Source organism: Rhinoraja longicauda, chromosome 5 (assembly GCF_053455715.1).
Source record: "Rhinoraja longicauda isolate Sanriku21f chromosome 5, sRhiLon1.1, whole genome shotgun sequence".
Classification (NCBI taxonomy): Eukaryota; Metazoa; Chordata; class Chondrichthyes; order Rajiformes; family Arhynchobatidae; genus Rhinoraja; species Rhinoraja longicauda.
The window spans coordinates 26,505,454-26,525,448 of record NC_135957.1 but is presented as its reverse complement, the minus strand read 5'-3'; the positions used below and the strand labels follow the sequence as shown (position 1 = coordinate 26,525,448).

Sequence of the window (19,995 nt, the reverse complement as noted above, 5' to 3'; positions counted from 1 at the left end):
CAGATGCAGACTTTCAGCTTTATGGACATTTTAAATTTACAGTGTTCTAACTAAATAAAATACTGTTTTAATTTAAACTTAGTTTAAATATAATTCAAATATTTTGGTACACATTAATTGCTGTTTTAAATGTTATATAAATTCCTAAAAGAGGTGGTTGCTGTATTAATAATTTTCTTGGCAATTACAATGAAAACTCCATAGCTTCAGTTAATACAAAAGTTTGTAATTGAAGGTAACAGGAATATAAATAAAAATAAATATATTGAATGAAACCCAGCAATACCAGCAGGTTACATCAGGCCCTTAACATTAACAACCCGTTATATTTGAAACTATTACATTTTCAAATCTATTATCATCCTTGTCAGTAATAAATCCTCCTGCTCTTTTTTCTGCACCTCTCTTCCTCTCCCCCCCTTACCCTCCTTAACCCCCCTTACCCCCCCGTCCCCCCTATCCTCCCCGTCCCCCCGTCCTCCCCCTGTCGTTCCCCCTGTCGTCGTCCCTGTCCCCCCCTCTCCCCCTTCCCCATCCCCCCTCCCCCCTTCCCCCTCCCCCTCCCCCCCCCCATCTCCCTCCTCCCCATCTCCCTCCTCCCCCCCCCTCTCCTCCCCCCCTCTCCTCCCCCCTCTCCCCCCCTCTCTCATTCCCCTGCCTGTTTCTTTTCTTGACTATTTCCCTCACTTCCTCCTGCAGTACAAGATCAAGTCACGCTATAAGGCTTTTGCGGCAATACCAACCAATACACTGCTTTTGGATCAGAAGGTCAGTGTTAGCCTCTGAACATGGCCTTTCCATGTAAAAGTCTGCAAGCATGGATATGGCTGATAATGACATTGCACAATGCTTTCTTTTATACAATAAAAGGTTAAAACAGCATTGTGGTTAATAATATCGCTATTGAATGAATGGTTATGATAGGCTGAATATCTTCTCAGTGTTTTGTCCATTGAATGCTTTGTATTGATTTGACAAAGCATTGCTTTGTGATGGCACTTTCCTCTTCCATTGAAAATTATGGAAATGTAATCGCTCAGTTCATTTAGATTTGTCATCTGGATGCCTCATTGTTAACCAACTTGAATCAAGTAGTTGACATTCATTTCACCCTGAAGAATGCTAATCATCATTCTGCACTGTTCGTAGGCTCTGAGATTTGTATATCTTTGAAACAGCCCTTCAGCCCATCATGTCCATGCTGACCTTTTTGCCCATCAACACCAACCCCAACGCCTGCAGCAGTACCATATCCATCTATGCCTTGCCTATTTAAGTGTCTGGCAAAATGCCTCTTAAACCTAGTTGTTGTACCTGATTCCATTACCTTCTCCTTTGGCAAACTAGGCTAGTCCCATTTGCCTGCATTTGCCTCGTTCCCTCCAAACCCTTCCAAACTGTCTAACTGTCCAAATGTCCAAGGTCATCTAAAGAGTCAAAACATTATTGTTGTCAAAACATTATCAAAACATAATAAACATACTAAGAAACAGTCAGACAGGTACATGGATAGGACAGGTTTGGAAGGATCTGAACCAAAGGTGGGGCAGGTGGGACTAGTGTAGCTGGAACATGTTGGCATGTGTGGGCAAATTGGGCAGAAGGGCCTGTTTCCACGCTGTATCACTCTATGACTCAATTATAATATTTCTGAGTATCTGACTCCTCAGGAGAAAATAAATCCCCTAACTTTAGTATTTCCATTAATAATTACATTTTGACCATCCACCAATTCTATGCATCTCAGAACCTTAACAGTCCACCCTCAGCCTCTTTTGCTCCAAGGAAAACAAAAGCAGCCTATCCAATCTTTCCCCATAACTATGTCCTTCTATCCAGGCAGCATCCTCGTGTACCTCCGCTGCACTCTGCTGTGTTATTAAGATATAGGCCGACCCAGGAAAGAAACAGGTAACTGTCCCTCCATAAGTATTGTAATGAAAGACATCAAGAACACTTAAGCCCTAATTCAGTGTCCACTCTCTATAACACTTTGCAATTATTAATGGAAATACGAAAGGGAGGAGATTTATTTTCTAGAGGAGTCATGCACTTGAAGAGATTATAATGTTTTGACTATTGGACATTTGGACAGTTATACAGATCGGAAGGGTTTAGAGGGATATGAGCCAAATGCAGGCAAATGGGACTAACCCAGATTGTCAGTTTGATCAATGTGGACATGATGTGCCAAAGGGCCTATTTCTATGCTGTGTAGCTTGGTGACTCTATCACACAGTCGACAACACTCTAGCCATGAGGTGAACAGAATGTGAGTTTATGGGCCCCATTTCTGAGGAAGGATCTTCTGGCATTGGCGAGGATCCAGAGGAGGTTTACAAGAATGATCCCAGGGATGATTGGGTTAACATATGATGAGCGTTTGACAGCGCTGAGCTTGTACTCGCTGGAGTTTAGAAGGATGAGGGGGAACCTCATTGGAACATTGAATAGTGGAAGGCCTGGATAGAGTGGATGTGGAGATGATGTTTCCATTAGTGGGAGAGTCTCGGACCAGAGGCCATACCCTCAGAATAAAAGGTTGTACCTTTAGAAAAGAGATGAGGAGGAATTTCTTTAGTTAGAGGGTGGTGAACCTGTGGAATGCATTGCCACAGAAGGCTGTGAAGCTCAAGTCAATGGATATTTTTAAGGCAGAGATTGACAGATTCTTTACAATAATAATAATAATAATAATATATTCCTTTATTCGTCCCACACCGGAGAAATTTACAAATTTAGTTCCTGTGTCAGGGGTTATGGAGCGAAGGCAGCAGAATGGGGTTGAGACTGAAAGGTAGATCAGCCATGATTGAATGGTGGAGTAGACTCGATGAATCAAATGGCCTAATTCTGCTCCGAAAACTTATGAACTTAAGCCTCACCATTTCTCACTTCTTGAACTTGAAATCAAATTGGAATTGTTGTGAAATAATGTGGCATTAATGGAGGCGCTGATTTTTAGAGATGTTCTCTGCCTGCCAATTGAATATTAAAAGCCCCATTTGATTCAATTTGAAAGAGCAGGGAAGTAGTTTACTAATGCTGATTACGTGCATTTCTTTCAGCTAATGCTTATGAAGATGAAATAAAACAGAATATGTTGGAAATACTCATCAAATTGTCAATTCTGGGCTAATTCAATTTGTCTGTATTTGGCCCATTGACCAGATGCTGGTTTAAATCGAAGGTAGACACAAAATGCTGGAGTAACTCAGCGGGACAGGCAGCATCTCTGGAGAGAAGAAATGGGTGACGTTTCGTCTCGGCCCGAAATGCCACCCATTCCTCTCCAGAGATGCTGCCTGTCCCAGGAGAACATGGAAACTCCATACAGCACCCGAGGCCAGGATTGAACCTGGGCCATTGACTGTGCAAGGCAGCAGCTCTACTAGCAGCGCCACCGTGTTTTTGGAGATTGGTTGATATTCTATCCACATATCTGTCAACACATCTTCCCAAGGAAATCATGAATTGGAACTTACTGTCGCCATTATTTTATGAAAAATAAGACACGTGTCTCTGCGATATCAGTCAAAGGTACTGGCTAAGAACAAAGTTTAAATCCATGTCTCTGTCCAACAGATAATTAATGTGAACCATTTTAAAATTATTTTTTACAGTGTATATTTTCTCTGTCTTGGTTCAACCTTTCTTTGCTCCCTGTTATTTCCCTTTCTTTCTCTGAGTTTGTGCTTATTCCCCCTTACAGACTTCTCTGTTCCCCCTTTCTCAATCTGTAACTCTCATTAGGAAGGGATATAATCTTATGATCCCACTATTAACCAAGATGCAAATCTGCCACTTCTGTTTGATCCACATTCACTGCCACCAGTTTCTTGGAAGCTGCACTCCTGAGTTGAAGATTGAGGGGAAGGTGTTTAATTAAGATAATATGTGGTGAGATGTCTCTGAACAGACATTTTGACCAATTCTTTGACCTTTTCACAATACTCTCTACACCGCTCTCAATCTGGATTTCACATTCACTTTTGCTCTTCTGCTTCTATCTGATTGATATCCATTTTAATCATTTCCAGGAAACTTTGACTATTTTACTTCACTTTCTGAATCTATTTGAACCCGATTGATTGGTGGCTGGATCTTCCTCAATCAATTTATCTGCCCGACAACCTTTCACAAACTGCTTTATTGCATCTGGCTAAGGAAGGCGTGGACAGCCCGGAGTGTAGCTATAGACAAAGTCAATTGAAAATTCAAAGAAACAGCATGGTGTTTGGAGAATTTCTTTGGATATGGTTAGTCAAATGAATGATGTAAACTATTCTGATATATCGTTATTTAGTCGGCTCAGTTAGATCACAACATGTGAAGCAAGACAAGTGAAAGCATACAAGATCAATATATCATAAAAAACTTTTTAAAGTATTTATTGCTACTGAAAAAGACAACTGTCTTCCAAAATAACTGTAACCATTCTGTTAGAAAGTTTATGTTGGTGTTGACAGAGTTGTGTTATCAAATCATCAAAATCTTTTTTTTCATTCTTAGGGTTATCAAAAATAAGAAGGCATAAGTTTAAAGTGAGAGGAAGGAGTTCAAAAGATGAAGTCATAAGTTGTAGAGTGATACAGCACCAAGACAGTGCCTTTGGCCTACCAAGTCCATGCCTACTGTCAACCAACTAGATAAACTCATCCCATATTAACCCCAATTTATTTCTCCCCATATTGTGTTTAGTTTAGAGATACAGCACGGACACAGGCCCTTTCATCCCGCCGGGTCCACACCGACCAGCGATCCTCGCACATTAACACTATCCTACACCCACTAGGGACAATTTTTACATTTACCAAGCCAATTAACCTACATACCTGTACGTCTTTGGAGTGTGGGAGGAAACCGAAGATCTCGGAGAAAACCCGCGCAGGTCACGGGGAGAAAGTACAAACTCCGTACAGACAGCACACGTAGTCGGGATCGAACCCAGATCTCCGGCGCTGCATTCTCTGTAAGGCAGCAACTCTACCGCTGCGCCGCTGTTCTCACCAACTATCCTAGTTTCTAACTCTTAGCTAAGTACTGGGAACAATTTAGAATCCTTCCTTGCCCTTGTCTATTTAAGTGTCTGTCTAAATGCCTCTTAAACGTACTGAATGTCCGATTCCACCATCTTCTTTGCCAATTAACCAACTGACGAGTATATCTTTGGGATGTGAGCACGTTGGGAAACCCACATGGGCACAGGGAGAACATGGAATGTGCAGGAAAGAACTGCAGATGCTGGTTTAAATTGAAGGTAGACACAAAATGCTGGAGTAACTCAGCGGGACAGGCAGCATCTCTGGAGAGAAGAAATGGGTGACGTTTCGTCTCGACCCGAAATGCCACCCATTCCTCTCCAGAGATGTTGCCTGTCCCAGGAGAACATGGAAACTCCATACAGCACCCGAAGCCAGGATTGAACCTGGGCCATTGACTGTGCAAGGCAGCAGCTCTACTAGCAGCGCCACCGTGTTTTTGGAGATTGGTTGATATTTGGAACTCGCTGCCGAAGAAGGTGGTGGAATTGGACACACTCACTACGTTTAAGAGGCATCGAAACATACACTTAAATAGGCAAGGGCATAGAAGGATACTCTGTTAATGTGGGCAAATGTAATCAATGTAAATGGGCAACAAGGTTGGCATGGACTTGATGGACTGAAGGGCTTGTTTCTGTGCTTTTAGTTTAGGTTAGTTTAGTTTAGAGATATGAGGTGGCAACAGGCCCTTTGGCCCAGCGGGTCTGGGCTGACCAGCGATCCCATGCACTAGCACTATCCGACACACTAGGGACAATTTTACAATTTGTTTTTACCAAAACCAATTAGCCTACAAACCTGTACATGTTTGATATGACTCTATGACACTACGGCGATGTCGGAGGGCGTAACAGAAGGCCGTTCAGCCTATCTAGACTTTTCCAGATGTGCAGATCACATTTTCCAGTTTAAATCCAGATTACCTTCAGTCTCAGGGTGACCTACCTGAACTGTGCCAGTATAATTCCTTCAGAAACTGGATTTTCACCTCTGAAGTTCAGCTGTTCAGCATAATGTGTCTGGACTAATCCTGGAACACTATCTGTGGAACACTGACTCCCAGCACCAGCTGCCAAGCCTTGCTCGACCAGCCTGCTATCATGTTCCAAAGACCTGCTCTCCTCACGCCCACCCCCTGCATTCCTGGTTCACAATTGGGACAGCAGGAGGCCAGCGGGAGCAAACGTTCTCCAGCTACTAAATACCCTGAAGTGAGTTTGCATGTTGCCCCTGTGTCCTTTTGAGTTTTCTCTAGGTGCTCTGATTTCCTCCCACATCCCAAAGATGTATGGGTTGTAGGATAATTGGCCTCTGAAAATTGCGCCTAGTTTGTAAAATTGTCCATAAGGTATAGGGAGTGGCTGTGAAAGTGGGATAAGATAGGACTAATGTGAATGGATGACCAATGGTTTTTTGTGGACTCAGTGGGCCAAAGAGCATTGTTTCCATGCTCTTTCTTTCAATTTAAAATCCAACTCACGTGAGGGCTTGGAGCTCAGCAGTGTCCTTCAAAGAGATCTACTTGCCTTTGGTCTTTTACCAACAACCTGTGATGCCCATGATGTAGATCATGCCTCAACCTACAAGCCCTTGGCTCTGCTGGAACCATGACTCCTTGGCAGCAGGTCTAACAGTAAAAGGAGAGCCTTTGATTACTTGCCTCCAGGACAGTGGACAGAAGGGTGAGTCCCAGACTTAGTGGTGGGGAACGTGTTTCATCGATGATGTTGATCTGCAGGAGTTCGGAATGGCAAACAAATATAACAAGCTCCCGGCAAACTCACTAAGTCTGGGGAGGAGGAATTCCTTGGCTACAGACAGGGGGAGACATAACCGCATGACCGGGTAGGGTTTGCCCAGTGCAGAGCTTTACCGATCCACTCGGTGCTGGCCCGCTACTGGAGGAATGTTCTCAAGGGCACACCAGCAGATCTATTGGCTCCAAAAAAAAGTGGCACAAGCAGCAAGCTCTGGCATCTCAAGGCATCTTCACTGACTCATAAGTCATAAAGGGTGGATGAACAGACTCTTTTTCCCAGTGTAGGAGAATAAAGAATGAGAGGGTATAGGTTTAAGGTGAGAGGAGAAAGATTTAATAGGAACCTGAGGGGCAATTCTTTCACACAGATGATTGCGGGTATATGGAATGAGCTGCCAGAAGATGTGGTTGTGGCAGGTACTGCAACAACATTTAAAAGACATTTTAGGCAGGGACAAACGTTAAGAGGGTTAAAGGTTGCATAGGTTGAGAAGGATTTAGATCAAACGTGTGCAAATGTGACCATGTATGAACATTTAGTTCGGCATGGATAGAAGGGTCCATTTCCATGCTTTATGACTCTATGTTTGTAAATAAATAAATGATCGGAGTGCAGCGGTTTTGTTGATCAGTTTAGGCCATCAAATCCATGTGGCTGCTCTGGGTGTTGTTAGTAAAGATGTCATGTTTCCTTTCAATAGGCCATCGATGAAGCAGTCAGTGACTTGATGGAATCTGCAGCACAAAACACATCAGACAAAACCCAGTCACAAGTATGAATTATGGACACATTAATTCCATAACTGGTTTTATGTTAAGTGCTTGTGAGGTGATTGTGTATAATGTTGTTTCTCTTGATGCAGTTCCTTTTTGAGCCTGGCACTCTCAGGAAACAGTCCGAGGAACTGTATGCTACGATTGAGAAAGTACTGGAGGATCCATTGCCAATGGTAATGAATGAATTGAGTTGAGCAAACGTTTACTGTCCTTTCTCCCCACCAAATACATACGATTCTTTAACTAGGTCCTCCCGCTTCTTCCTATCCCATCCAGCGCTGCACGCGTTCTTCTCTCAATTCCCCACAGAGGTCGTTGGATGCAGAAGGCCGCCAAGTACGTGAGTGATATCGCATGATCTGCAGAACCTAGCTAAGCCCACGGCAGCCCTGCTTCCATTTACTGCACCATTGCTTCGAGATTTTTGATGGTTGAAATTGATTGAATTGTGTTGAATACTTTATTGTCACATGTGCCAAGTCACAGTGACATTCTTTGCTTGCATACCCAAGGAATACTAATAGTCGCCCATAAAGAGCACTTACAAAGTTACAAATTCCCTCCCCCGCGCCAGTTCCCCCTTTGTTCTTCCGCCCTCCCGCGCGGCGGTCCCCCACACCGGGTCCTTTGTACCTTCCCTCGGCAACGGCGTCTTCACTTCCATGTGTCCGTCCTCGTCCGTCGATCGTATGGGTGTCGGGGGGTATGGGGAGAAGGCAGGAGAATGGGGTTGAGAGGGGAAGATCGATCAGCCACGAATGAATGGCAGAGTAGACTTGATGGGCCGAATGACATAATCCTGCACCTATCACTTACGAACATGAGAAAAATAGTGAAGAAAACTGGCTCTGATTTTAAAAGTAGTTCCGCTGTGATCTGTGAGCAGCAACCAACTGCATGTGCTGATTGCTCGAATGTTTAAGTCACACTGACCTATCTCTGTAATGTCAAGTGCTCCAGATAAACTCACAACTTGATTCTTAACTCATCTTAATTCTATGGTTGCTAAATATAACTACTGGTTTATGAGTCATTGAGTTCTTGTGACCTGTGGTCTGGTATGACGAGCCATTAGAAATAATTGTTCATTCTTCCGTTAATTTGGTGTTATTTTTGTGCCAGCAAAAAGTTTATTTGCTTCTTCTTCGAAGTTAAAACCTTTGAATGACCAATAGTCGCTAAATGATTTCTTACAGTCGTTTTACATTAAGATCACACTTCTTCTTGAAAGTGGTACAAAAGACAGCGCAGCCCTGACCTCCCATCTGACTCATAGGAAAACTTTGAACAATCTTTAATCGGACTATTTTGGACTTCAATGTTGCACTGAATGTTGCAACCGTTATCCTTTATCTGTACACTGTGGACAGCTTGATTGTATATGCATAGTCATGTATAGTCTTTTCTCCGACTGGATAATACTCAAACTCTGTAACATCGTTTTTCACCATAACTCAGTGCACATGACAATAATAATAATAAAATAAAAAATGCATTAATAAGTAATGATTTTGCATTACCATCTCGATCACAATAATGCCCTTCAATCGCTGGCTCTTTCAGCTTGTATCTACTACTCACTATGGACTGGAGTTCCCAATGCCCTGCATGTGAGAAGCAGGCATGGTGATCATCAATTACTTTCTTCCCCTGAGTGTCAGCAACTATCTCGCAGATCTGCTCTTGGACGCACCCATTTTCTGGTCCAAATCAAATCTATTCGCCTTGTATGACCGATGGATTATTGAAGTCGTGATCTAAAATATCAACACAGGCAGCCACAAGCCATCCTGAGCAATCTGATATCAATCCTTGTGGACATAAATTACTGATTTCATATCATATCATCATATCATATCATATATATACAGCCGGAAACAGGCCTTTTCGGCCCTCCAAGTCCGTGCCGCCCAGCGATCCCCGCACATTAACACTATCCTACACCCACTAGGGACAATTTTTACATTTTACCCAGCCAATTAACCTACATACCTGTACGTCTTTGGAGTGTGGGAGGAAACCGAAGATCTCGGAGAAAACCCACGCAGGTCACGGGGAGAACGTACAAACTCCTTACAGTGCAGCACCCGTAGTCAGGATCGAACCTGAGTCTCCGGCGCTGCATTCGCTGTAAAGCAGCAACTCTACCGCTGCGCTACCGTGCCTCAATTCATTTTGCTGTCTGAATGTATCGTTTTGGTTTTGGTGGAAGTTACTTCACCATGACATTGCTTTTCAAATGCACAACTTTCCCATCTTACAAATAAAAAACTAAACTTTAAACCGAAGCTGAATTTGTCAATATGTTTAAGATGGAACTGCAGATGCTGGTTTACACCCAAGATAGACACAAAATGCTGGATTAACTCAGCAGGTCAGGCAGCATCTCTGGAGAAAATGAACATGGACTAGCTATTCCTTTTGTCCATAGCTAGTCCCTATTCCTTTTCTCCAGAGATGCTGCCTGGCCTGCTGAGTTACTCCAGCATTTTGTGTCTACTTTAGTCAATATGTTTGTGAGATGATGAATGTTAGGAATGATGTGGTCTTCCACATTTTGAAGATTCAGAAATTAATTGCCAACCTTAGTATTTTTCTTGGCCTATGCAATGAATATTCAAACCTACTTTGAAGTCACAGAGCAACAATTGAGAGATTCCCTTCAATGTCACCTCCAACTTCACCATCCATTTTATCCATAAAATAACCCTTCTATATATTTTTTTCCTTTTCAGCCTATTAGTCCTACACCAAAATCAGCTGGAAGAGAAACCAAATATGTGAGTTTCTTTTTGATATGGTGTATGTTGAAAGTGTCAAATTTCCTGAAAATGTTAGAGGAAATGTGGAATGTTTCATGCTGTGAATAGAGTCAATGTGGATTAGTTTTAGAGATACAGCACAGAAACAGGTCCTTCGGCCCACTGTGTCCGCACCGACCAGCGATCCTCGCACATTAACACAATCCTACACATACCAGGGACAATTTACATATATACCAAGCCAATTAACATACATACCTGTACGTCTTTGGAGTGTGAGAGGATACCAAAGATCTTGGAGAGAACCCACGCGGTCACGGGGAAAACATACAAACTCCATACAGCCAGCACCCGTATGGGATAGGGATAGAACCATGCGCCACCATGCCACCCTAAATTACATGTGTAGGAAGGAACTGCAGATGCTGGTTTACACTGAAGATAGACACAGAAAACTGGGTCAGGCAGCATCTGAAGGCAGTTACATCGAGTGCCGCTGGAAGGTCATCAACTCGGTGAAAGACGCTCTTTGGTCTGCCCGAGCTTTGCTGACCTCCCAGCGGAGCGAGCTGTCCGTCGGGGAATGTTGCCAACTGGCCCGCTGCAGACTGCAGGAGTACGTGCTGAGGGACGCACTGAAGCTTGGTGCAGCCAACGCCAAGGCTCTGTGGGGGAGGACCACAGTCTAGGGTCCTTCCGCTGCTGGACATGGGGGGCAGGGTGTGGTGGAGAGAGACGCCCCTCCAAATAAGGGATTCTGTGTAAATTTGGAAATGAATATCTGCATTGAATGTGTAACCTACGGGAATGTCGAAGACAGATCTCGACACGAAACAGCACCTATTCTTTCTCTCCAGATATGCTGCTGGTCCCGCTGATACTCCAGCTTTTTGTGACAATATAAATTACATCTGTGCTATTTCTAGAATATAGAACATAGAAAGGAACAGGCTCCTCGGCCCACAACGACTGTTCTGAACACAATGCCAAGTTAAACTAAGTGGACAGTCACTCTACACTTCCATCCCCCACAAGGATGGTCTCGAAGCCCTCCGTTTCTTCCTCGACCGTAGAACCAGCCAATCCCCATCGACCAACACTCTCCTCCGCCTAGCAGAGCTGGTTCTTACCCTCAACAACTTCTCCTTTGACTCCTCCCACTTCCTCCAAACCAGAGGCGTAGCTATGGGCACTCGCATGGGCCCTAGCTACGCCTGCCTCTTTGTCGGGTACGTCGAACAATCCCTGTTCCAGACGTACACTGGCCCCATCCCCGAACTCTACCTCCGCTACATCGACGACTGCATTGGTGCTACCTCTTGCACCCATGCAGAACTCACTGACTTTATACACTTCACCTCCAATTTCCATCCTGCCCTTAAATATACCTGGACTATCTCTGACATCTCCCTCCCGTTTCTGGACCTCACCATCTCCATCACAGGAGAAAAATTAGTGACGGACATTTATTACAAGCCCACCGACTCGCACAGCTATCTGGACTACACTTCTTCCCACCCGGTCCCCTGCAAAAAGTCTATCCCCTACTCCCAATTCCTCCGTCTACGCCGCATCTGTGCCCGGGATGAGGTGTTTCAGACTAGGGCTTCCGAGATGTCCTCGTTTTTCAGAAAACGGGGCTTCCCCTCCTCCATTATAGATGAGGCTCTCACTAGGGTCTCTTCTACATCCCGCAGCTCCGCTCTTGCTCCCCATCCCCCCACTCGCAACAAGGACAGGATCCCCCTCGTTCTCACCTTCCACCCCACCAGCCAGCGGATCCAACATATCATCCACCAACATTTCCGTCACCTACAACAGGACCCCACCACTGGCCATATCTTCCCATCCCCTCCCCTCTCTGCATTCCGCAGAGACCGTTCCCTCCGCAACTCCCTGGTCCACTCGTCCCTTCCTACCCAAACCACCCTAACCCCGGGCACTTTCCCTTGCAACCGCACGAGATGCAACACCTGTCCCTTTACCTCCCCCCTCAACTCCATCAAAGGACCCAAACATTCTTTCCAGGTGAGACAGAGGTTCACCTGCACCTCCTCCAACCTCATCTATTGCATCCGCTGCTCTAGATGTCAACTCATCTATATCGGCGAAACCAAGCGCAGGCTCGGCGATCGCTTCGCTGAACACCTGCGCTCGGTCCGCATTAACGCCACTGATCTCCCGGTGGCCCAGCACTTCAACTCCCCCTCCCATTCCCAGTCTGACCTCTCTGTCATGGGCCTCCTCCAGTGCCATAGTGAGGCCCGCCGGAAATTGGAGGAGCAGCACCTCATATTTCGCCTGGGCAGTTTGCGGCCCGGTGGTATGAACGTTGACTTCTCCAACTTCAGATAGCTCCTCTGTCCCTCCCTTCCCCTCCTCCTTCCCAGATCTCCCTCTATCTTCCTGTCTCCACCTATATCCTTCCTTTGTCCCACCCCCGACATCAGTCTGAAGAAGGGTCTCGACCCGAAACGTCACCCATTCCTTCTCTCCCGAGATGCTGCCTGACCTGCTGAGTTACTCCAGCATTTTGTGAATAAAGCCAAGTTAAACTAATCTCATCTGTCTGTATGTGATCCATATCCTCCATCTCCTGCATATCCATGTGCCTTTCTCAAAGCCTCTTAAACATCACTATTGTATCTGCTTCCTCCAACACCCATGGCAGCATGTTCCAGGCACCCACCATCCTCTGTGACAAAAACTTGTGTTGCATATCTCCTGTAAACTTTACCTCTTTCACCTGAAAGCTATGCCCTCTAATACTTGACATTTACACCCTGGAAAATAGGGGCAGATTTACATTTAACCTAAAAACCCACACGTCTTTGGGATGTGAGATGAAAGTAGAACACCTGGAGGAAACCCACAGTCACAAGGAGAACGTGCAAACTCCACACAGGCAGCACCCAACATTAGGATTGAACCTGAGTCTCGGGCTCCGTGAAGCAGCAGTTGTACCAGCTGTGCCACTGTGCCTCCCTTATAAAGAACAAATGTCCCCAAATGGATAATGATCTTTTATTTACAGCTTTTACTGAGTGCTCATTTCCTGCTAATCTAGTGTGGATTGAATAAATGGAATGCAAATCAACAAACATTGATGTAGAAAGAGAATTGGAAACTTAAAAAAGAATTGCAAATGGCAATGTAATGACAGAAGGTTTTTCGAGACAGTTAGCATCAATGCTTGCAAAGGATTAACATTCTTCACAACGCACTCTTCACATCCTACTCCAGGGATTGCAACAAAAGAATTGAAGTTGATTGCCTGCTGCAGTACTGATGGATTGCCGCAGACAGACATCCAACAAGATGTTCTGTTTAAGCCCGGCCTTACCTCCCCAAGTGGACAGAAAGATTACCACAGTATAGAGAGAGTCATAGTGTCATAGAGCTACACAGCATGGAAACGGGCCCTTCGGCCCAACCCGCCCATGTGGACCAAAGTCCCTCCGACCTTGTCCTACTTGTCGGTGCATGGCCTCTATCCCTCCAAACCTTCACCATTCATGTCATAAGGTCATAAGTAATAGCAGCAGAATTAGGCCATTTGGCCCATCAAGTCTACTCCACGATCTATCTTTCCCTCCTAACCCCATTCTCCTGCCTTCTCCCCATAACCCCTGCAACCCTGTACCTGTCTAAGAGTCTTTGCAATGTTGTAATTGTACCTGTCTCTACAACTTCCTCTGGCAGCTTGCCCCATACACACACCCTTCAGTTTCCCTCAGGTCCCTTTTAAAACTTTCCCCTCTCACCTTAAACCTCTCTAGTTTTAGACTCCCCTCAGAAAAAGACTATGGGTTTTCATTATTTACATGCCTCTCATGATTTTTTAAACCTCTAAGTTCACCCGTCAGCTACTTCACCCAACCTATTCTCAATAACGCAAATCTTCCAGACCCAGTAACATTCTTTTTTTGTACCTTTTCCAGTTTAATGACAGCCAGCATTATAAACAGTTCTCAAGTGTGACAAAAGCCTTCTTCACCAACTTTGTGTCATCACTTTCATGAAACCAGGTTGCTGCACCCCTTAGTCACTATGTTCTACGACACAGCCCAGGCCCCTCCCTTTACTGTGCAAGCCCTGCCCTGGTTCGCCTTGCCAAAATGCAGCATCTCAATGTATCTGAATTAAACTCCAACTGCAATGGCCCATTGCCTCAGTTGATCAATAGACAATAGACAATAGACAATAGGTGCAGGAGTAGGCCATTCAGCCCTTCGAGCCAGCACCGCCATTCAATGCGATCATGGCTGATCACTATCAATCAGTACCCCGTTCCTGCCTTCTCCCCATACCCCCTCACTCCGCTATCCTTAAGAGCTCTATCCAGCTCTCTCTTGAAAGCATCCAACGAACTGGCCTCCACTGCCTTCTGAGGCAGAGAATTCCACACCTTCACCACCCTCTGACTGAAAAAGTTCATCCTCATCTCCGTTCTAAATGGCCTACCCCTTATTCTCAAACTGTGGCCCCTTGTTCTGGACTCCCCCAACATTGGGAACATGTTATCTGCCTCTAATGTGTCCAATCCCCTAATTATCTTATATGTTTCAATAAGATCCCCCCTCATCCTTCTAAATTCCAGTGTATACAAGCCCAATCGCTCCAGCCTTTCAACATACGACAGTCCCGCCATTCCGGGAATTAATCTAGTGAACCTACGCTGCACGCCCTCCATAGCAAGAATATCCTTCCTCAAATTTGGAGACCAAAACTGCACACAGTACTCCAGGTGCGGTCTCACCAGGGCCCGGTACAACTGTAGAAGGACCTCTTTGCTCCTATACTCAACTCCTCTTGTTACGAAGGCCAACATTCCATTGGCTTTCTTCACTGCCTGCTGAACCTGCATGCTTCCTTTCATTGACTGATGCACTAGGACACCCAGATCTCGTTGAACTCCCCCTCCTCCTAACTTGACACCATTCAGATAATAATCTGCCTTTCTATTCTTACTTCCAAAGTGAATAACCTCACACTTATCTACATTAAACTGCATCTGCCATGTATCCGCCCACTCACACAACCTGTCCAGGTCACCCTGCAGCCTTATTGCATCTTCCTCACAATTCACACTACCCCCCAACTTAGTATCATCTGCAAATTTGCTAATGGTACTTTTAATCCCATTGTTAACTTCAATAACCTTCATCACAATCCACTATGCCACTAATTTTAGTCTTAGCTGCAAATTACAAACCATGCAATTTGTACTTCAAAGAGACAGGATATCATCTAAAACCAGAAACTAATTGCTGTTTATGACATTTTGCTGTGATCAATTTGACTCCAATAACGGGCCACACTGTTAGATGAGAAATTGCAAATTAGGTGAACAACCCTTCATATTTGTTTTAGTTAATTGACTTGTTTGAGGATTAAATGGTGTCTATCTGGAGAACAATGCTCAAAAAAAGACACAAAGTGGTGAAGTAACTCAGCGGGCCAGGCAACATGTCTGGAGAATGTGGATAGGTGACGTTTTGGGTCGGGACCCTTCTTCAGATAGATTGTGGTGGGGGGGGGGGGGGGGTGAGGTGGAAGAAAGCTGGAAGAGAAACATAGAAACATAGAAAATAGGTGCAGGAGTAGGCCATTCGGCCCTTCGAGCCTGCACCGCCATTCAATATGATCATGGCTGATCATCCAACTCAGTATCCCGTACCTGCCTTCTCTCCATACCCCCTGATCCCTTTAGCCACAAGGGCCACATCTAACTCCCTCTTAAATATAGCCAATGAACTGGCCTCAACTACGTTCTGTGGCAAAGAATTCCACAGATTCACCACTCTCTGTGTGAAAAAAAACGTTCTCATCTCGGTCCTAAAAGACTTCCCCCTTACCCTTAAACTGTGACCCCTTGTTCTGGACTTCCCCAATAACGGGAACAATCTTCCTGCATCTAGCCTGTCCAACCCCTGTAAGTTTCTATAAGATCCCCCCTCAATCTTCTAAATTCCAGCGAGTACAAGCCAAGTCTATCCAGTCTTTCTTCATATGCCATCCCAGGAATCAATCTGGTGAACCTTCTCTGTACTCCCTCTATGGCAAGAATGTCTTTCCTCAGATTAGGAGACCAAAGCTGTACGCAATACTCCAGATGTGGTCTCACCAATGCCCTGTACAACTGCAGCAGAACCTCCCCGCTCCTATACTCAAATCCCCTCGCTATGAATGCTAACATACCATCCGCTTTCTTCACTGTCTGCTGCACCTGCATGCCTACTTTCAATGACTGGTGTACCACGACACCCAGGTCTCGTTGCATCTCCCCTTCTCCTAATCGGCCACCATTCAGATAATAGACTGCTTTCCTGTTCTTGCCTCCAAAGAGGAAGGGCAGGACAAAGCCTGGTGAGTTATAGGTGGACATTGGTGAGGGAGGTTTTTGATAGGCAAATGGTTGGACAAAGGCCAGAGATGAAAAGCCAAATGGTGTGAGATGAGGGTAAAAGAATTGTGAGTTGTGAACCCAGAGGGTGGAAGGGGAAGACAGTAGGTGGAAGAACAATGTTACTTGTCTGATAACCTTTAATGGAGACATTACATGCATCCTATGAGAGGGAGAATTGGGTTGGATGCATCTGGGCAGCTGAGTTGTTACAGATCATTTGCATTTATCTACAAGTGTGTAACCATTTTACTATGGTATGGATAATTTCATGGGATAGCACAGATTTTAATCAGCAGAATCTTTAGGTCATATATAATTACCAACAAAAAGGCTGCTTACACCCTGAACTGTAAACCAGCCGAATAACACCTCGTTGTGGCAGTGCTTGTTGGATGCAGTGGGCAGGTAGAGATTTCTTTTGATTTAATAATGGGAGAGAGGACTTATTCCCAGGGCCTTGGGTGCAAACTACAGTCCTTATTTCGGGTAAGTGCAATCATTATATATGAATTGAGATTTTGTTAGTTAAATAGAGACATAAATATACGTAAGGTGGGATTTTGAACTTTACCAAAGCAAATAGCAAAGGAAAGATGCCAATTCATACACTCGACAAGATTGCCCCGACATTGACATAAGAATTTGTTCAATTAAAATTAAAATGGTGCACCCTTTTGCTGCAGAGTATTAATCTATGATTAATGCAGGAGTATAGTCCTAGAGAGGTAGGTCCTTTGGCCGACAGAGCCCATGTGGATCATCGACCACCCATTTACACATCCTACATTAATCCCATTTTATTTTCCTCACATTCCCAGGTTCCACCATTCACCTCCACACCAGGGTAACTTACAGCAGCAAATTCTCACTGCCCCTTTGGCATCACATCTATGCCGAATACAATGCCAAGATAAACTAACCTCATCAGTCCACAAATGATCCATATCCCTCCATTTCCTGTATAAACGAGTGCCTGTCTAAAAGCCCCTTAAATGCACATTAAATATTCAGTAATTGTGAGATGGAATCTTACATGTAGGGTAATCCAGATGGTCCCTTCATTTTAGCATGTTTTTAAGCCCCAGACATGATTAATATAGAACATTAGAACAGCATGGCCCCTTCTAATTACCCACGAGTTCTTAAACACTTGCCTCTTTGTGGTGTGGGTGATAAATCTGGAGGGAACCCACACGTTCTTAAGGAAAACATGCTAAATTGCACACAGCCAGCACCTGAGGTCAGGATTGAACCTGGATCTCTGGCGCTGTGAGGTAGTGGCTCTTTTAGTTCTGCCACTGTGCCGCCTATTTCTACATTGCAACACTTTCTAAGTGCTGCTAGCAACTATTTGATTTATGTTATTGAAGTTATTTGCTTTCTAAGTGATGCTAGCAACTATTTGATTTATGTTATTGAAGTTATTTGCTTCAGCAATACCTGTTTTAGTCCTGTGCAGATTGGTGTTCTAAAATAAGTATGGCTTCATTATGTATTTTTATATTTCTTTTACAGGCTAATCTCCATCTGCCATCATACGAGTCCACAGAGAATAGAGCTGTAAGTATCTCCAGAGATGCTGAAGCTGCCAGCTTATGTCTAACTGTGGTCTATATGGGTGCGAAGCTCTGAGTGATATTGAAGAATCATTCGGGCAGCACAGTGGCATAATGGATAGAGCTGCTGCCTCACAGTGCCTGACCTGGGTTTGATCCTGATCTCGGGTGGGGTCTGTGTGGAGTTTGCATTTTCTCCCTGGGACCACGTGGATTTCCGCCAGGTGCCCCGGTTTCCTCCCACATCACAAATATGTGAGGGTTTGTAGGTTAATTGGCCTCAGTAAATTACCTCTGCTGTGTAGGAAGTGGATGAGAAAGTGAGATAACATAGAACTAGTGAGAATGGGTGATTGATGGTCGGTGTGGACTCGGTGGGCCAAAGGCCTGTTTCCATGTTGTATCTTTCAATGAATCATCAGTTATTATTAGCAGGTGCAGTTCCTAATGTATATCAATGGCCAGTTTTTTCTTGGATATACTCAGCAGGTCAGGCATCATCTGTGGGAAGAGAGACAGCGTTTACCGAGGGGGAAGGAAAAAGCTTGTTAAACTGCTGGGTATTTCTGATGGGGTGAAACCAGAGAGGCCATAGTGCTGAGCTGTAAACAAAGATATTTGGTCATTGGGAGCAGTTAGAGAGTGAGAAGATAGACTAAAGTACTGAGCCAAAAGAATGTTAGAAACACAGCTGGAAGAGCTACCAGCAGGTCAAGATGGACATGTTATGAGCCAAGAATCAAGAGTGTTTAATTATCATATGTACTGGACGAGGATCAATGAAATTCTTATCTGTAGCAGCTGAACATGTCTCAAAGTAAACAAAATACTCAAACATTGTACTCAAAGATAGCACAATACACAAAAGAAAGTTCAATACATTAAAACAAAAGACAATATTAGTGCAAAACCAAGCCCGTAGTCCCTAGTTCAACCAAGAGAGTTTGTGTTTCATAATTTATTTGGTGTTTGTAGTGTTCAAGAGTCTGATTATTGTTGGGAAGATGCTGTTCCTGAGCCCTGGAGGTCACAGTTTTCAGACTCTTAAGAGTCGCACAAGGGACAAAAGGAAACAGATAACCAAGCTACACAATCATGGTCTTTTGACTTCCATCAGTTTTGTCTTACTGTGTATAAAGTTGTGAAGCACAAATGGTTTAGCTTTGACTGTGGAAGCTTCTGGTTAGATTTTCCATGTTTTAACCATGGTGTATTTGGAATATTGAATCTTACCACAACTTTCTCAGCTGAAATCTCGTTTTGGGTGGCACAGTGGCAGAGGTGGCACCAGAGACCTGGATTTGCTCTTGACTTTGGGCACTATCTGTGCGGAGTTTGAACATTCTTCCCTCTGACCGCGTGGGTTTCCTTTAGTTGTCTGCTTTCCTCTCACTTCCCAACATCATGTGGGTTTGTGGGTCGGTTGGCCTCTGTAAAACTGTACCTAGTGTTTAGGGAGTGGATAAGAAAGTAGGATAACTAGCGTGTGAACGGGTGATCGACAGTCAGCGTGGACTTGGTGGGCCGTAGGTCCTGTTTCCATGCTGTATCTCTAAACTGAAACTAAATTAAAGTTCTTACCTCACCCTATGCCAGCAGCAGTTACATGGATGATGCCAGTGTCTGTTGACTTCTCTTTAGTCATTCCCCTACCTAACTCTTCCTAGAAAAATTTGGACAATAGTGA

The 19,995-nt window shown here is 44.4% G+C and overlaps 1 protein-coding gene across 1 annotated transcript in view; it reads left to right on the top strand.

Moving 5' to 3' along the window:
- mlip (muscular LMNA-interacting protein) overlaps positions 1 to 19,995 on the top strand; it is a 98,260-nt gene that overhangs the window by 46,241 nt on the left and 32,024 nt on the right. The window contains exons 7-12 of the mRNA XM_078400035.1: positions 700 to 768; positions 7,506 to 7,577; positions 7,668 to 7,754; positions 7,858 to 7,917; positions 10,317 to 10,361; positions 18,268 to 18,312. Coding sequence (XP_078256161.1) covers positions 700 to 768; positions 7,506 to 7,577; positions 7,668 to 7,754; positions 7,858 to 7,917; positions 10,317 to 10,361; positions 18,268 to 18,312 — 378 coding nt within the window. The remainder of the gene's footprint in view (positions 1 to 699; positions 769 to 7,505; positions 7,578 to 7,667; positions 7,755 to 7,857; positions 7,918 to 10,316; positions 10,362 to 18,267; positions 18,313 to 19,995) is intronic.